This window comes from Scyliorhinus torazame, chromosome 3 (assembly GCF_047496885.1).
Source record: "Scyliorhinus torazame isolate Kashiwa2021f chromosome 3, sScyTor2.1, whole genome shotgun sequence".
Classification (NCBI taxonomy): domain Eukaryota; kingdom Metazoa; phylum Chordata; class Chondrichthyes; order Carcharhiniformes; family Scyliorhinidae; genus Scyliorhinus; species Scyliorhinus torazame.
The window spans coordinates 30,651,255-30,665,888 of record NC_092709.1 but is presented as its reverse complement, the minus strand read 5'-3'; the positions used below and the strand labels follow the sequence as shown (position 1 = coordinate 30,665,888).

Here is a 14,634-nt window from a genome sequence, read left to right as displayed (position 1 = left end):
GATGTGACGGGGGCGTGTGGCTGCCCCCCTCGTCGCTGGGTGGTCGCTCCCGCACGTGACGGGGGTGTCGTCTCCCTGTTGCTCCAGGTCTCTCCGTCACCCGTGGTGTGCGAGGGGCATCCTGCGGGCGTCGCATGCTGGAGGGTCCGTGTCTCTCCGTCTCCCGTAGTGTGCGAGGGGCATCCTGCGGGCGTCGCATGCTGGAGGGTGCGGGTCTCTCCGTCTCCCGTGGTGTGCGAGGGGCATCCTGCGGGCGTCGCATGCTGGAGGGTCCGGGTCTCTCCGTCTCCCGTGGCTTCCGAGGGGCATCCTGCGGGCGTCGCATGCTGGAGGGTTCGTGTCTCTCCGTCTCCCGTGGCCTCCGAGGGGCATCCTGCGGGCGGTCTGCATCTGCGGGGATGGGTGCCTGGACGTTTGGTCCTGCTATACACAATGAAGCATGCATGGTTAGACATCAGGCAGTGATCAGGTGATATGGGGGAGGGGATATAGGGGAGGGGGGATATGGGGACAGGCTGTCGGTGGCTCACTTGCTACTACGCCCCCCGACCTCTGCATCAGCAACCTCCCGGTCGTCAGGTCCGCCAGCCAGTTCCAGGGCCCTTTCCTCGTGTTCGGTCAGTGGCCTCTCATCAGCGGGGCCTCCTCCAGTCCTCACATGCTCCCTATTGTTGCGTGCGCGCTTATCCTGTGAGGGGGGGGGCGGGGGTGGCAGGGGTAAAAGGCAACACTGTTAGGCAGGTATATAAATGCACGCCATCGGTTGCGCGTGCATTGCAGAGGTTAAGATTAGGGCTGGATTCACTTGGGGGAGGGGGGGATATGGCGGAGGGGGGATATGGGGGAGGGGGCATATGGGGGAGGGGGCATATGGGGGAGGGGGTGATATGGGGAGGGGGGATATGGGGAGGGCGGATATGGGGGAGGGGGATATGGGGAGGGGGGATATTGGGGATATGGGGGAGGGGAGATATGGGGAGGGGGGATATGGGGGAAGGGGGGATATGGGGGAAGGGGGGATATGGGGGAGGGGGGATATAGGGGAGGGGGGATATGGGAGAGGGGGGATATGGGGGAGGGGGGATATGGGGGAAGGGGGGATATGGGGGAAGGGGGATATGGGGGGGGATATGGGGGAGGGGGGATATGGGGAAGGGGGGATATGGGGGAGGAGGGGATATGGGGAGGCTCACCCTGCCTGCTCTGACGAGGTCGTTCACCTTCTTGTGGCACTGGGTGCCTGTCCGTGGTGTCAGGGCCGCAGCGGTGACGGCCTCTGCCACTTCCCTCCACAGACGCCGGCTGTGGCGTGGGGCAACTCTGCGGCCGTGCCCGGGATACAGGGCGTCCCTCCTCTGCTCCACCGCGTCCAGGAACGCCTCCACAACCCGTGACTCGAACCTCGGGGCTGAGCGGCGGCCAGCCATCCAGTCGGGTGTTCCGGTCAGGTGGGGGGGAGCAGCGCGGCCTTATGAGCCGTCACGCCATGCGGCGCGTATGACGCTGCACGGCGTGAACCACTGCGCAAGCGCGGATCCCATTACGTCGCTGCTAGCCCATTTCGGGCCGGAGACATTCGACCCATTTTTCCGACGTGACGCAAGTCGGATTTGCGCCGTTTTTTGCGCCGATCAGCGGACTTTCCGCCGATAACGGAGAATTTCGCCCCACATCTGGAATTACTTTATTACCCACTGCTCAATAATTTAACTAAGGGACTGTTTGTAGCTCCCAACACAGGATCATATTGTATCTTTTTGGATGTAATAAGTGTTTTGATGGTGCCCAGTATACTTGATCTTTCTTCAAATTAACGCTGGTGTTTTTGCTCTTCAATGTGTGTCCAGAATGTTTAGTTCCCAGGTGCAGTCCAGCAAGAGGGAGAATGGAGATCCATTTTGTCTGGTCTCCGCCCCACTGTAAGGCCTGAACTTTCCAGTCCCATCCGCCACAGGAATTGTAGCAGGCGGGTTGGTTAATTTGACTGACCAGCAGAAGGTACATTGACTTTGGGCCGTGGAATCGGAAACTTCCGCCATGTGCTGCTGTGGAATTTCCTGGAGAATGTGCAGGGCTGTTAAAAACATGTTAATAAGGCTGGCGATTCTTACTGGCGAATGGGGTAGTATCGGTGGTTTACGGGGCTATTTTGGAAGAGGAGAAGGCACCGCTGGAAGGGATCATGGCAAAGTGGGAGGAAGAGTTGGGAGAGGGTATGGAGGAGGGGTCCTGTTGTGAGGTGTAGCCACCTGAGTTGGCCAAGTCCCGATTTTAAATGGAGAACAGCAAAGGCTGAAGGGAAATTCAGCCAACACAAGCAGAAACCATCAGGTGCAAGTTACTGTGTATTAAACTCTGCAAAAGTCCAGACAGCATCGATACAAGCAGCCATCTGCATAATAATGTAGCAGCCACCTACATACTAATAAGCAATCCCCGGGAACAATCGCAACATTTGGGATAAACAAAGCCAAGCCAGACTCCCCGGCGCCAGCAGGAGCCAACACAAAAGAGGTTAACGGACACCTCAAGACCGCCCTTCGATCAGGGAGCCGCTCCAGTATTGGAGAAATCGAACCAAGCGATTGGAACGAAGTCCAATCACCTAGCACCAGGTACAGGGTCCGCCCCGAAAGACGTGAAACCCCTGGGGACTATAAAGTTAAGCCCCCATGTTCAAATCGTTCTTCTTGACCGGGTCACCCAGCAACGCGAACCAACCTTGACGGTGACCGGTTCAACTGCCGCTGAGATCCAGTAAGTCTTAAGTCAACGCTCGCTACGAGATAGGCGCTCCCAGCTACCAGTCCATACCAACTTCGAATCCCGCAGACTCAGAACCCGAACGAAAGGCTATTTGTTCCCCTGACCTAGTGGGCCAGTCTGAAGTTAAGTATAGGCCTGTTAGTTGTAGAAGTAGCTTAGAAGTAGAATTTGTGCCTGAGTAGCAATTTACTGTGTATAATAAATGTGCTTTGATTTGAATCTTGCTAATCGGTGTATTGAGTTATTGATCATTACATAAACTTGAACCTTGTGGCGGTATCATAAAGATACCTGGCGACTCGAGAGCAAAGGTTATAAGACAGAGCCAATTGAACCAACCAAAAGTTAGCAATAGAGGTGCTCCGGAGGGTGAATGCCTCCACCTCGTGCGCTAGGTTGGGGCTGATATAGCTGAAGGTGGTATATAGAGCACACCTCACTAGGGCGAGAATGAGCCGGCTCTTTGAGGGGGCCCCTGCAAACCACGTTCATATGTTTTGGTCCTGTCCAAAGCTGGAGGATTACTGGAAGGAGGTTTTTCGGGTAATCTCTGAAGTGGTGCACGGGAAACTGGACCCGGACCCTCGGGAGGCCATATTCAGGGTGTCAGAACAGCCGGGGTTGGAAACGGGTGCGGAGGCAGATGTTGTAGCCTTCGTCTCGTTGATCGCCCGAAGGCGAATCCTGTTGGGATGGAGAACAACCTCTCCACTCTGTGCCCTGGCGTGGCGGGGGGACCTGCTGGAAATCTTGACTCTTGAGAAGGTTAAGTTTGAACTGAGGGGAAGGATGGAGGGGTTCTACAATTCATGGGCGTTATTCATTATGCACTTTCGAGAATTGGATTACATCAAACAGGGTTGGGGGAGGGGGACTGTATGTGTTAATGGTGACTATGGGTGATTCCTGTTTCCTCTTTGTTATTTGTTTATGTTAACATGCAGGCTGCTGTTTGGGCATTTGGTGGGAGGATGGGATCATTGTTATTGATATGGGGATTGACATTATATTCGTTAATGATTATTGTTTATTATTGGTGGGTGTAAATTTGGGAGAAATTATGAAAAAGGAGAATAAAAATATATATTTTTTAAATAAATCCTGTGTCCTGGCCTAACACCTCACTTTCTTGCTCAGCTGCCCATTGGCTATGGAAGTGTGAAGAGGCACCCAAAATACTCTGGGGTTGGGGTTAGTAGCAGAATCTGCGATAGGTCCACTCCAGCCACAGCCTGAAGGCTCAAGCTGCTTCCGGCCTCTTCCATATCTCAAGGAAGGTCCGTATCAGGAGAGGGAAACATTAATGGAAATGTGCTGAGCAGTGGAAATAATCCAGATCCGGAAAATTGGGCTATACTCCCTTTCCAGGTAGAGCATCCTTTCATTTCTGGTCTGTCAGCTTGAGGCTCACAACTGAAAATTAACCTCATGTTACCTCTGGCTGAGGAGCCTTCCACCTGCAGGTGTGTGTTATCCTTTTCCCCACAGAGGAAATCAGGAGAACATGCTTCATTGAAAATTAGCACGCCCATGCTAACTATCTCTGAGGCCATTGTAGACATCTGGGGTGGCCACGTCCCGATTACAAAATGGACACTTGCAAAGAATGCAGGGAAAATTGGACAATACTAATAAACAAGCAGGTGCAAGGTCTGTCTGTTGATTAGAACCTCAGCCCTCAGACAGGACAGAAACTGCTAAGCAATCTACATACTAATAAGCCATTTCCGGGGACAAAAGGGAAACATTTAGATACACAATGTGAAGGCAGACACCTCGGCGCCAGAGGAGACTAAAACAAAGCAGACCAACGGTCACCTAGGACACGCCCAGCGATCAGGGAACCACCCCTCTATAGGAGGAAAATCGATAAGAATGATTGGGAAAGGCCGAATTAATTGAGGCCAAGTTCAAGGCCCGCCCAAAATCGCGCGAAACCCTTTTGAGTACATAAGCACTCACCAAAGAGAGAATCTTTCTTCTTTGGCTTTGGCTCTCAGCGAAGAGAGAGACCAGCCGAGCAGCTACACCAGACCAAGTTCCAAGTCAACGCAAGCTACGAGATAGACGCTCCTAGTTGCTATCCTGTAACAGCTCAACCCAGCAGCCTCAGAACCGAGCAACGGCCATTGTTCCTCTGACTGAGTGGGCACCCGAAGCTAAGTATAGGCTTTAGTAATAGTGCTAGTTTAGTTTGTAGAGTTTATGCATGAGTATATTTGACTGTGTAAATAAATGAGCATTGCTTTTCAACTTACTAACTGGTGTATCGAGTCTTTGATCAGTATTCGGTTCTGAACCTTGTGGCGGTGTCGAAAGATACCTGGTGACTCGAGAGCAAATGTAATTAAACAGAGCCAAATTAAAGGACAACACGCAAATTAGCAACATTTACTGGCGACTCCGCCGGGACTCGATTTAGAAGTGGCCTAACCACTCCGAGAGAACCGAAAATTTGAATTGGAATCCAATTGGAAACAGAAAAACCACAAGCGTAAGAACAGTACTGATCAAGCCTCTGAGATTCAGAAGTGTGTTAATGCATGCGTACTAACAGGGATATAAGGTAAACCTGAGAGATTTTGTTGCGAAAAACTGTCGGGGGTTTTGTAGGCTGGAAATTAGAGTAAGCCGTACCCATGTTTACATCACCACTTTATCACCCCCTGTTCCAAATTTAGTAGAGAACCTAGATAGAGAAAATGGCAATGAAGGCAATGGAACAGCTTATGAATCCCCAGGAATTCGAGGTCGCAGCAACCAGTAGAGTAGGACAGTGTCCCGTTTGGGAAGATGAGATCAGGAAATATCTCAAAGGGAAAGGATGGCCCCTTTGGAGTGAATTCTGCGATAATGAGGAAACAGGTCCCGGGAGTATAGGACATACTTGGTGGGAGAACCTGTCAGAGATCCACAAGAAGAGCTCAGGGAAAGCTCGCAAGCCGATGGCAATCGTGTCCTGCTTGGCACAATTGCGAGGCACAGAGGAGGTTGTTTGGACCCTCTGTAGAGAGATAGAGGAGAGAGACAGAAGTAGTGAGGTAGACGTGAGTGAGGTAGAGAAGGAGAATCGAGATTTAAAAGAGCAGTTAGCAGCAAGGGACAGAGAGGTGGATGATGCCAAGTGGGCACATCAGTCTTGTCTCGCGCAGTTGAACAGTTTTCAGACGCAATATGTTAAGGCCTACCAGGACACGCAACCTGCGGTCTTGGTAAGACAAGAGACAGAACAACAAGTGGAGAAATTGCAGAAACAGTGCAATGATTTAAAAGACGCCCTACAAGCACTCCATACTTCCACGACAGAACAAAGGCAGAGCTCCGTAGACCACGCAAAGTGCCGGAAGCAAATTGCAGAATTGCAATCTCTACTTTCCGTTCAAAATGGATTTCAAAGTACATTCGGACCCCAATTAGATCAGGAAAACGGCCCTGATTGGCAGGATTTGAACGAGACTGCCCATAGATACGTACATGGGACATGTACGCAGGAAAAACCCCAGAAAAGGAAAGCGCCCCAACCCCCAACCGAACAGGCTAAACACACCCCCATGAATCCTGTAACCACACACCGCAGGGCCGCAGGAGAAGGAGAAGCAGATTTCCTTTATACAACCCCGTTAACCGTGACCCAATTACGGGACGCGTGTGGAAAAATTACACCGTTCCTTCCCACATCAGACCCCCACCAATTTTTCGCTAAAGTCAAACAACAGGCTACCATGTACGGCCTGGACGAAAAGGAGAAAGTGAAGCTCACAGTTTTGAGCCTCCACCCTTCAGTCGTGGCAGCCCTTCCCGACCCACAGAATGTAGGAGAAGGCACACTCCAAGAGATGCACACAGGGATCCTTGATGCGATCGGCTATAACAGAGGAGACCCCGTAGAAGGCCTAAATAAGTGTAGGCAAAAGAAGACCGAGCACCCCACAGCGTTTGCTGGACGCTTGTGGATACACTTCACAGCAGTTTTTGGAGAGTTAGCCCGCGCCCATTTGTCCTCAGATAATATGGCCAAATGGACCCGAATTCTAGTTTCCCACACTACAGAAGCAGGACGAAAAGCTTGCGCAAATTATGACCCCTCAGATGAGGCCCACAATGAAAAATGGGTTTTGAAGAGATTGTCCCGGCTTGGGAGCAACCAATTGCAAAACCGCATTTATAACACCCGATGAAGAGCAGGCAGAGATGAACCCAGTTAAAGCGAAGCAGAACCCCGCATGGGTAAATGAGGGCAGGAACAGTCAACCTCAGCCCAAAGCTCAGGAATGTTACAACTGTGGACAGCTAGGAAACTTTGCAAGAGAGTGCAACGCGCCCCAAAAGCAGCAGAGAAACCAACAGACAGGCACCCTAAACAGGAATAGGGCAAAGCCGATCCATAGTGTGAGCGCCCATTCAGAGAATGCAGACATGAACGGCACCGACTGACGGTGTTCGGGCTCCCCAACTTGGGTCTGCGACACCCTTTGGGACAAGTCTGCAGTAGCAGGCAAAGTTCGGGGACAACCCGTAGAATTTCTTTGGGAAACAGGAGGGTCCCGCACCACACTCAATTCCTCCACGATGTTTCAGCGAGACGCGTGGCCCACAACAGACACCATCACACTCAGCGGTTTTACAGGCCATTTACAACAAGGACACTTCACAACCCCTGTAGCAATACAAATAGGGAACATCACAACTAAGCACCCCGTAGTTTTGGTTGATCTGCCCCAGACAGCAGAACATATCCTTGGGATCGATTTCATGAGCTCCTATAACCTTTCTTTTGACCCAGTTAACAAGTGTGTTTGGAAAATGGCAAAGACAGCACAAGCCCCCGCCACGCTCTCAGTAGGAGAGTACATAAACAGGATTAGCTCAGTAGGAGACTTCTGGTTCGACCCTCGAGCCATTAGTGCAGACAAACAGGTTAGGGCAGTCCTGCAGGAACATAAAGCAGCATTTGCACAGCACAAGCATGACTGTGGCAATTTGGCTGGCTTTGTGAACATTACAGGTCCCGACCCTAAACCCCAGAAGCAGTATGGATTTCCCCAGGAAGCAGAGGGAGAAATCTTCAAAGTAATAAGGAGTTTGTTGGATCAAGGTGTACTCAGATCAGTAGCCTCCACAAACAATGCACCAATTTGGCCCATCAGGAAACCGGGTGGATCATGGCGACTGACCATTGATTACTGGGAACTGAACAAAGTAACCCCAGCAGCAGCCCCCATTGTAGCCACGAGTCCCGAGACCATGCTCAAACAGGGACTCCAGTCAAAAAATGTTTTGGTTTTGGACATTAGTAACGGCTTTTGGGCCATTCCATTGGCTAAAGCGTGCCAGTACAAATTCGCCTTTACATGCCAAGGGCAACAGTACACGTGGACGTGCCTTCCACAAGGCTTCCACAACACCCCCTCCATTTTCCACCGACAGCTGGCAGATGGATTAGCAAACGTTTCCCGCCCCGATTGTCTGGTCCAGTATGTAGATGACTTGTTACGACAGACAGACACAAAGGGAGAGCACATTTCTCTTCTCGCCGAACTCCTAGCACTCCTAAAACAAATTGGTTGTAAAGTCAACCCCAAGAATGCCCAGATTCTGAAAGAAAAAGTGATTTACTTGGGAACAGTGATCACTCATGGTAAACGCGAGATCGAGCACAAGAGAATTGACTCGATCGTCAAATTGCCCCTTCCCCACAATGTCTCAGTCCCCCGGTCATTTTTAGGACTGGTTGGCTGCTGCCAAAATCATATTGACGGTTTCGCCACTAAAGCAGCGCCCCTTTCCGAACTTCTTCAAGAAGCAGGCACCTTGGGAATGGCTTCCACAGCATACGGATGCCGTGGATGCTTTGAAAAGAGCACTCAGCACAGCCCCCACACTACAGGTCCCAGGTCTACTTTCCCTGTACGCAATCAAAGTTGCAAGCACCGACCGAACCCTTTCGGCCGTGCTCCTCCAGGAACACCATGACCAATTACACGCCGTAGCATACGCCTCACGCGTGTTAGACCCCATAGAGCAAGTATTTTCTGCCTGTGAAAGGCACCAGCTCGCAGTCTTTTGGGCAGTACAATACTTCGCCGACATTACAGGACTCAACCCCATCACCATCCTCACAGAACATACCCCGACACAACTATTGTTAGACGGCCGACTTAAGGATGGCACAGTCAGCCAAATCCGCGCAGCCTGTTGGACCCTTCTTTTACAGGGACGGGACATCACAGTGAATTCAGGATTTAGCGAAGTCCCAGAAAGAGGACGAGAAACTCATGGAAGTTTTAAAGGGTACCTTCCCAGCCCTGTATGATAAATACAAGAATGCAATAACCACACATGACGGGGTGATTTTAAAGGATGACATTTATATTGTTCCCAGCCAGGACAGGAACCAGATCCTTTGTCAGTTCCATGACAATCATGGACACCAAGGAATTGAACCCACCCTAGCCCACCTCAGATCGCTTTGCTGGTGGCCTGATTTAAAAATCGATGTAACGCACTACATAAAGAATTGCTTAATCTGTGCCCAGAACAATCCGGACAGATATGCGAAAAAGGCTCAACTTAGTCAATTAGCTCAACTTAATGGACCCTGGACAAACCTCCAGATAGATTACATAGGACCCCTACCCCCGTGCAGAAATGGTGACAAGTGTGTGTTGGTGGTCATAGACACCTTCACAAAATGGGTGGGAGCTTTTCCATCAAGAACTAATACGACCAAGACAAAATATTAACACACCACATCTTTACAAAATGGGGCTTCCCCGGAGTATAGAGTCCGATCAAGGCTCCCATTTCACCGGACGTGTAATGAAAAACGTCGTCACGGTTTTCGGCATTAGACAAAAGTTCCATATCGCATACCACCCCCAGTCAAGTGGTATTGTAGAACGAATGAATAGGACATTAAAAGCCACCCTCAGGAAGATGGTACAGCAAAATAACAGCACCTGGGATTCAGTTCTCCCATTTGCTTTAATGTTTATAAGAAACACGGTATCCACGTCCACAGGATACACCCGCCACACCCTCATGACCGGACGCCTCATGAAAGGCACTGAGTATTTATTAAGATTGGATTTGGCCAGCCCCGCAGTTACAGCTGTTACGCATGAAAATGCGGTTCAACAACTGATACAGAACATAAAAGCAGCCCAACTCACAGCAGAAGTGAGACTTGGAACCAGGAAGAAACAGAGCAAGGCTTGTTTCGACAAAACAGTACACGCCACTGAGTTTACAGTAGGGCAACAAGTTATGCTTTCCCTTTTCAACCCCAGTTCATTCCTTTCCCCAAAATTTTCCGGACCATACTCCATTTCTGACAAAGTCAGCCCCTCAGTATACAAAATAACCTATCCAAATGGTAAGTCTGCGTGGTTTCATATAAACCAGCTTATGGCTCGCAGCAAAGCCACACACACCACACCCTGCTCACAGCAGCAGAGAGCACGCCCCACCCACAGATGATGGATTCCTACCCTCCCCGAACCACTCCAGCCCACCCTCAGACACGACTTCAACTTCACTCCCAGAGGATCAACTCCGCCTCTCCCTTCCCTCAACCAGCAACGACAGTGATAGCTATCACGATGACGATAGCCACAGCACACCACATTACGACTATACCCCTACACCAGGCCCCACTCCCAGCGAATCCGAGCATGATTCTACTGACCTATTTGAGATTACTTATATCAAAGCCCCTGACCGAGACCCACCGCCCGACGATTACGGACTGAAGCATAGGATCTCCAACCTCGACACACGATTCTGGCACCGAGACAATTCGTTCAGGCTCATCTGGAATGATGCGATGGACCCCAATTCGCCCCAAGCAGCTTTAGCACGGTTACTACAGTCAAGAGTTTGGCAGCCGGCAGAAGATGATGACTTAGAGTCTGACTCCCAGCAAACGAATCCCTTTGCGACCCTGTTCGCTATTGAGCAGTGAGGTGTCCAGATGATGGAGAAAAAAGGAACCGATGGAGAGATATGATGTCCTTTCTGATGGAACCTGCACCCTGTTTGTTGAATATTTATTGGATAGTGTTCACATTAAGTGTTGTTCGTAAACTCAAAAGTTTTCACGGCCCCTCGTCACCACTCTTTTGACGCCCAATGCCTGTTAATGGAACAAGTTTATCCCCAGACAATAGTTCAGAGGAACTAGTTTGTCATCAGAAACCAGTTTAAAGGTTCAAGTTTGTCGCCAGACAACCGTTCAGAGGAATTAGTTTGTCGACAGACACGACTCATAGCTACTCTCCTGATTCGAGAGGAAGCACGATGACCACAATCTTACCCGTTCTTGCCGGTTGCTCAGGCAGTGGAGAAACGGCATTGGTCCCCGCCCTGACTGAGGACCCCCCTCTGGTCAGCTACGCTCGGTTAGAGCACATACGGCATTGATTACCGTCCTACCCAGGGATTCCACCCATTTCTTACCCGCCACGGCCCATACGCACCCCATTTTGGCTCATTACGTTCGAAATTCTTTTGTTTGGTTTTGGCAACCCTTAGGTTGCTTCCGTATGCTATTTATATCCTCAAACACTGGGATGGTAAATCACACAGGCTGTGAGACGGCTCGCAGTACGGCAGTATTTTTCTTAGATGTCTCGTCCAAATATTCGGTTTAAAAAAAAAATGAGGGAGTCACAGATGGTGAACAATTATAATGGGAAATTGGCAATAAAGGACAGACAGACAGGTATACGAGATCTTAAGCAAGATAATAACAGAAATTATGCTTGTGTTCACAGAACTCCGGAACCTCAGGAACCCCAGAAGAAGACAAAGAAGAAGACCGACAAAGATGAAGACAGCCTTCGTGTCCACATGGATCTTAGCGGGATCCCTTCAGTTGCGCGCGGACGCTACCCCCCTGACCCCGACTACACAAACCGTAAATGATTCTCATCCCTGCAATACATAGAACGCCGAGATAACTAGCCCAGCGACAGCTAGCAATACCCCAACCTGGTGTGATAAGTTTATCACCTGGTACTCACTCTCATATGTAGTCGAAGCACTCTTAGTGCTGGCAATACTTTGCAGTGTCGTGCAAACAGTTAGAGTTAGGAAATGGCGAAAGAGAGCATATTGCTCTCGCACCCCGGTATACAGGTTTCGGTCCCCCATTTTCGGATTTCACCAGACCCCCGAACCCATTGGGACGGATTAAAGTGTATCCATTTTTCTTTATGTATTCTGTGGAATAAAGAGATGTAAACCTCTGTGTCTGACTGCCAGACCAGAGAAATTTGTGTGCTGCTATTTTGTACAGTTTAAGATGTATAGATTATTTTTGGATTGTTAGAATAAGGATAGTTTATTGAGAATAGTTAGAGGTTCCAGTTTTTTTTATTTTTCTGTAATGCATGTATTAATGTCATAGCGCTCCGTAGAGTTTTATGATAACGAATGTATTTTAAATGGTTTAGGTAAAATTGTGTTGCATAGGATAGGACAGTGTAGAGCCTAAGTATGGGTGCCCCGTTTGGTCAGAGGATGAAGACGACGTAGTAGAGTGATCCTTCACGCTTCGCGTGTGTGTAGCCATCTGGGATGGCCACGTCCCGATTACAAAATGGACACTTGCAAAGAAGGCAGGAAAAATTTGACAATACTAAGAGACAAGCAGGTGCAAGGTCTGTCTGTTGATTAGAACCTCAGCCCTCAGACAGGACAGAAACTGCTAAGCAATCTACATACTAATAAGCCATCTCCGGGGACAAAAGGGAAACATTTAGATACACAATGTGAAGGCAGACACCTCGGCGCCAGAGGAGACTAAAACAAAGCAGACCAACGGTCACCTAGGACACGCCCAGCGATCAGGGAACCACCCCTCTATTGGAGGAAGATCGATACGAATGATTGGGAAAGGCCGAATTAATTGATGCCAAGTTCAAGGCCCGCCCAAAATTGCGCGAAACCCTTTTGAGTACATAAGCACTCACCAAAGAGAGAATCTTTCTTCTTTGGCCTTGGCTCTCAGCGAGGAGAGACCCGCCTAGCAGCTACACCAGACCAAGTAAGTTCCAAGTCAACACACGCTCGAGATAGACGCTCCTAGTTGCTATCCTGTAAATAGCTCAACCCAGCAGCCTCAGAACCGAGCAACGGCCATTGTTCCTCTGACTGAGTGGGCACCCGAAGCTAAGTATAGGCTTTAGTAGTAGTGGTAGTTTAGTTTGTAGAGTTTTATGCATGAGTAGATTTGACTGTGTGTAAATAAATGAGCATTGCTTTTCAACTTACTAACTGGTGTATCGAGTCTTTGATCAGTATTCGGTTCTGAACCTTGTGGCGGTGTCAAAAGATACCTGCCGACTCTTGAGCAAACGTAATTAAACAGAGCCAAATTAAAGGACAACACGCAAATTAGCAACACAATATGTACAGGTAGTTATCCCTCATGGAAAGCATTATGATTACTGACCTGTGCCACCTCCTGAATGCCATGTTGTAAGGAAAATCTTCAGCCAGTACTCCGCTCCCTGTGGAATTCAAGTTAAAGACTACATCCAGGTTAGCACTGTTGCATCACGGTGCTGAGGACCCGGATTCGATCCGGGCTCCAGGTCACTGTTCGTGTTGGGTTTGCACATTCTCCCCGTGTCTGTGTGGGTTTCACCCCCACAACCCAATAGGTGGATTTGCCTTGCTAAATTGCCACTTAATTGGGGAAAAAAAAGGACCCGATGTGTTGTTTGGCTATGCCATCTTACTTTAGCATAGAGCAGGGACTATGATACCAAAGGCTACAGAGCTTCTACCAACCTGTGATGTTCCATTTGGCAGAATGGTCACTACTCGGACAACATTTAGCAGTTCTACAGAAACGGTCGAAGAGCTATGACTTGGTGAATTTGCTGATGGTATTTAACTAACGATTTAGAATTATGCATGGCACTAGCCATGATTCATACATCTTGAAACAATCCAATATTACTGAGCTCTGTCAAGGGGGTGCAATTCGATATTTGAAAGGTATTTCTAACTACATACCTGACATCATGTGTTCATTATTAGTTTCATCTGTTTTTGATTAAAGGAAGAAGAAACAATCAAAGAAGCCAAACATGCAATGTGATAAGAAAGATATGGAGCAGCTACCATTAGCGAATGGTCAGGTAACATGACAGTTCCGTGCTGCATAAAGTTCTGTGTGCGCGTTGGGTCTAGAGTTCAACAGAAGACTTTAATTCCTGGCTCGTTCAAATGATATAAAGGAGAAGGATTACATCCAAGATATCAACTGGCAGCAGGGACAATGGGCTGGATCTTGTGTCATTCAATACGGAGAAGTATTACAATTTGGTAGAAAGAACATTGAGAAACAATATAAAATAAGCTGTAAAATTCTTAAAGGGGTGCAGAAGGACCTGGGTGCATTTGTGCATAGATCATTGAAGGTGGCAGTACAAGTGGAGAGAACAGTTAATAAAGCATATAGTGTTCTGGGCTTTATTAAGAGGGGCATAGAGCACAAAAGCAAGGAGGTGATGTTGAACTTAAACTAGTTAGACCTCAGCTGGAATATTGTGTACAGTTCTGGGTGCCACACTATAAGAAGGATGTGAACGCATTGGAGAGAGTGCAGAAGCGGCTTACAAGAATGCCTTCAGGGATGAGAAACTTTAGTTATCAAGATAGATCAGAGAGGTTGGGACCCTTGTCTCCTTGGAGACAAGAAGGCTCAGAGGAAACTTGATAGAGAAGTTCAAAATTATGAGGGGGCTGGACAGAGTAATGAGGGAGAAACTGTTCCCGCTTGTAAAGGGTCAAGAATGAGAGGAAATAGACTTAAAATGATTTGCAAAAGAAGCAAATGTGATGTGAGAAAAACCT

General features: G+C 48.9%; 1 protein-coding gene across 2 annotated transcripts in view; it reads left to right on the top strand.

Annotated features, from left to right (window-relative positions):
- The window catches only part of LOC140408388 (uncharacterized), a 60,075-nt gene that overhangs the window by 25,843 nt on the left and 19,598 nt on the right, over positions 1-14,634 (top strand). For both annotated transcript variants that reach the window (XM_072495511.1, XM_072495510.1), the window contains one exon: positions 13,838-13,916. In XM_072495511.1, coding sequence (XP_072351612.1) covers positions 13,838-13,916 — 79 coding nt within the window. The remainder of the gene's footprint in view (positions 1-13,837; positions 13,917-14,634) is intronic.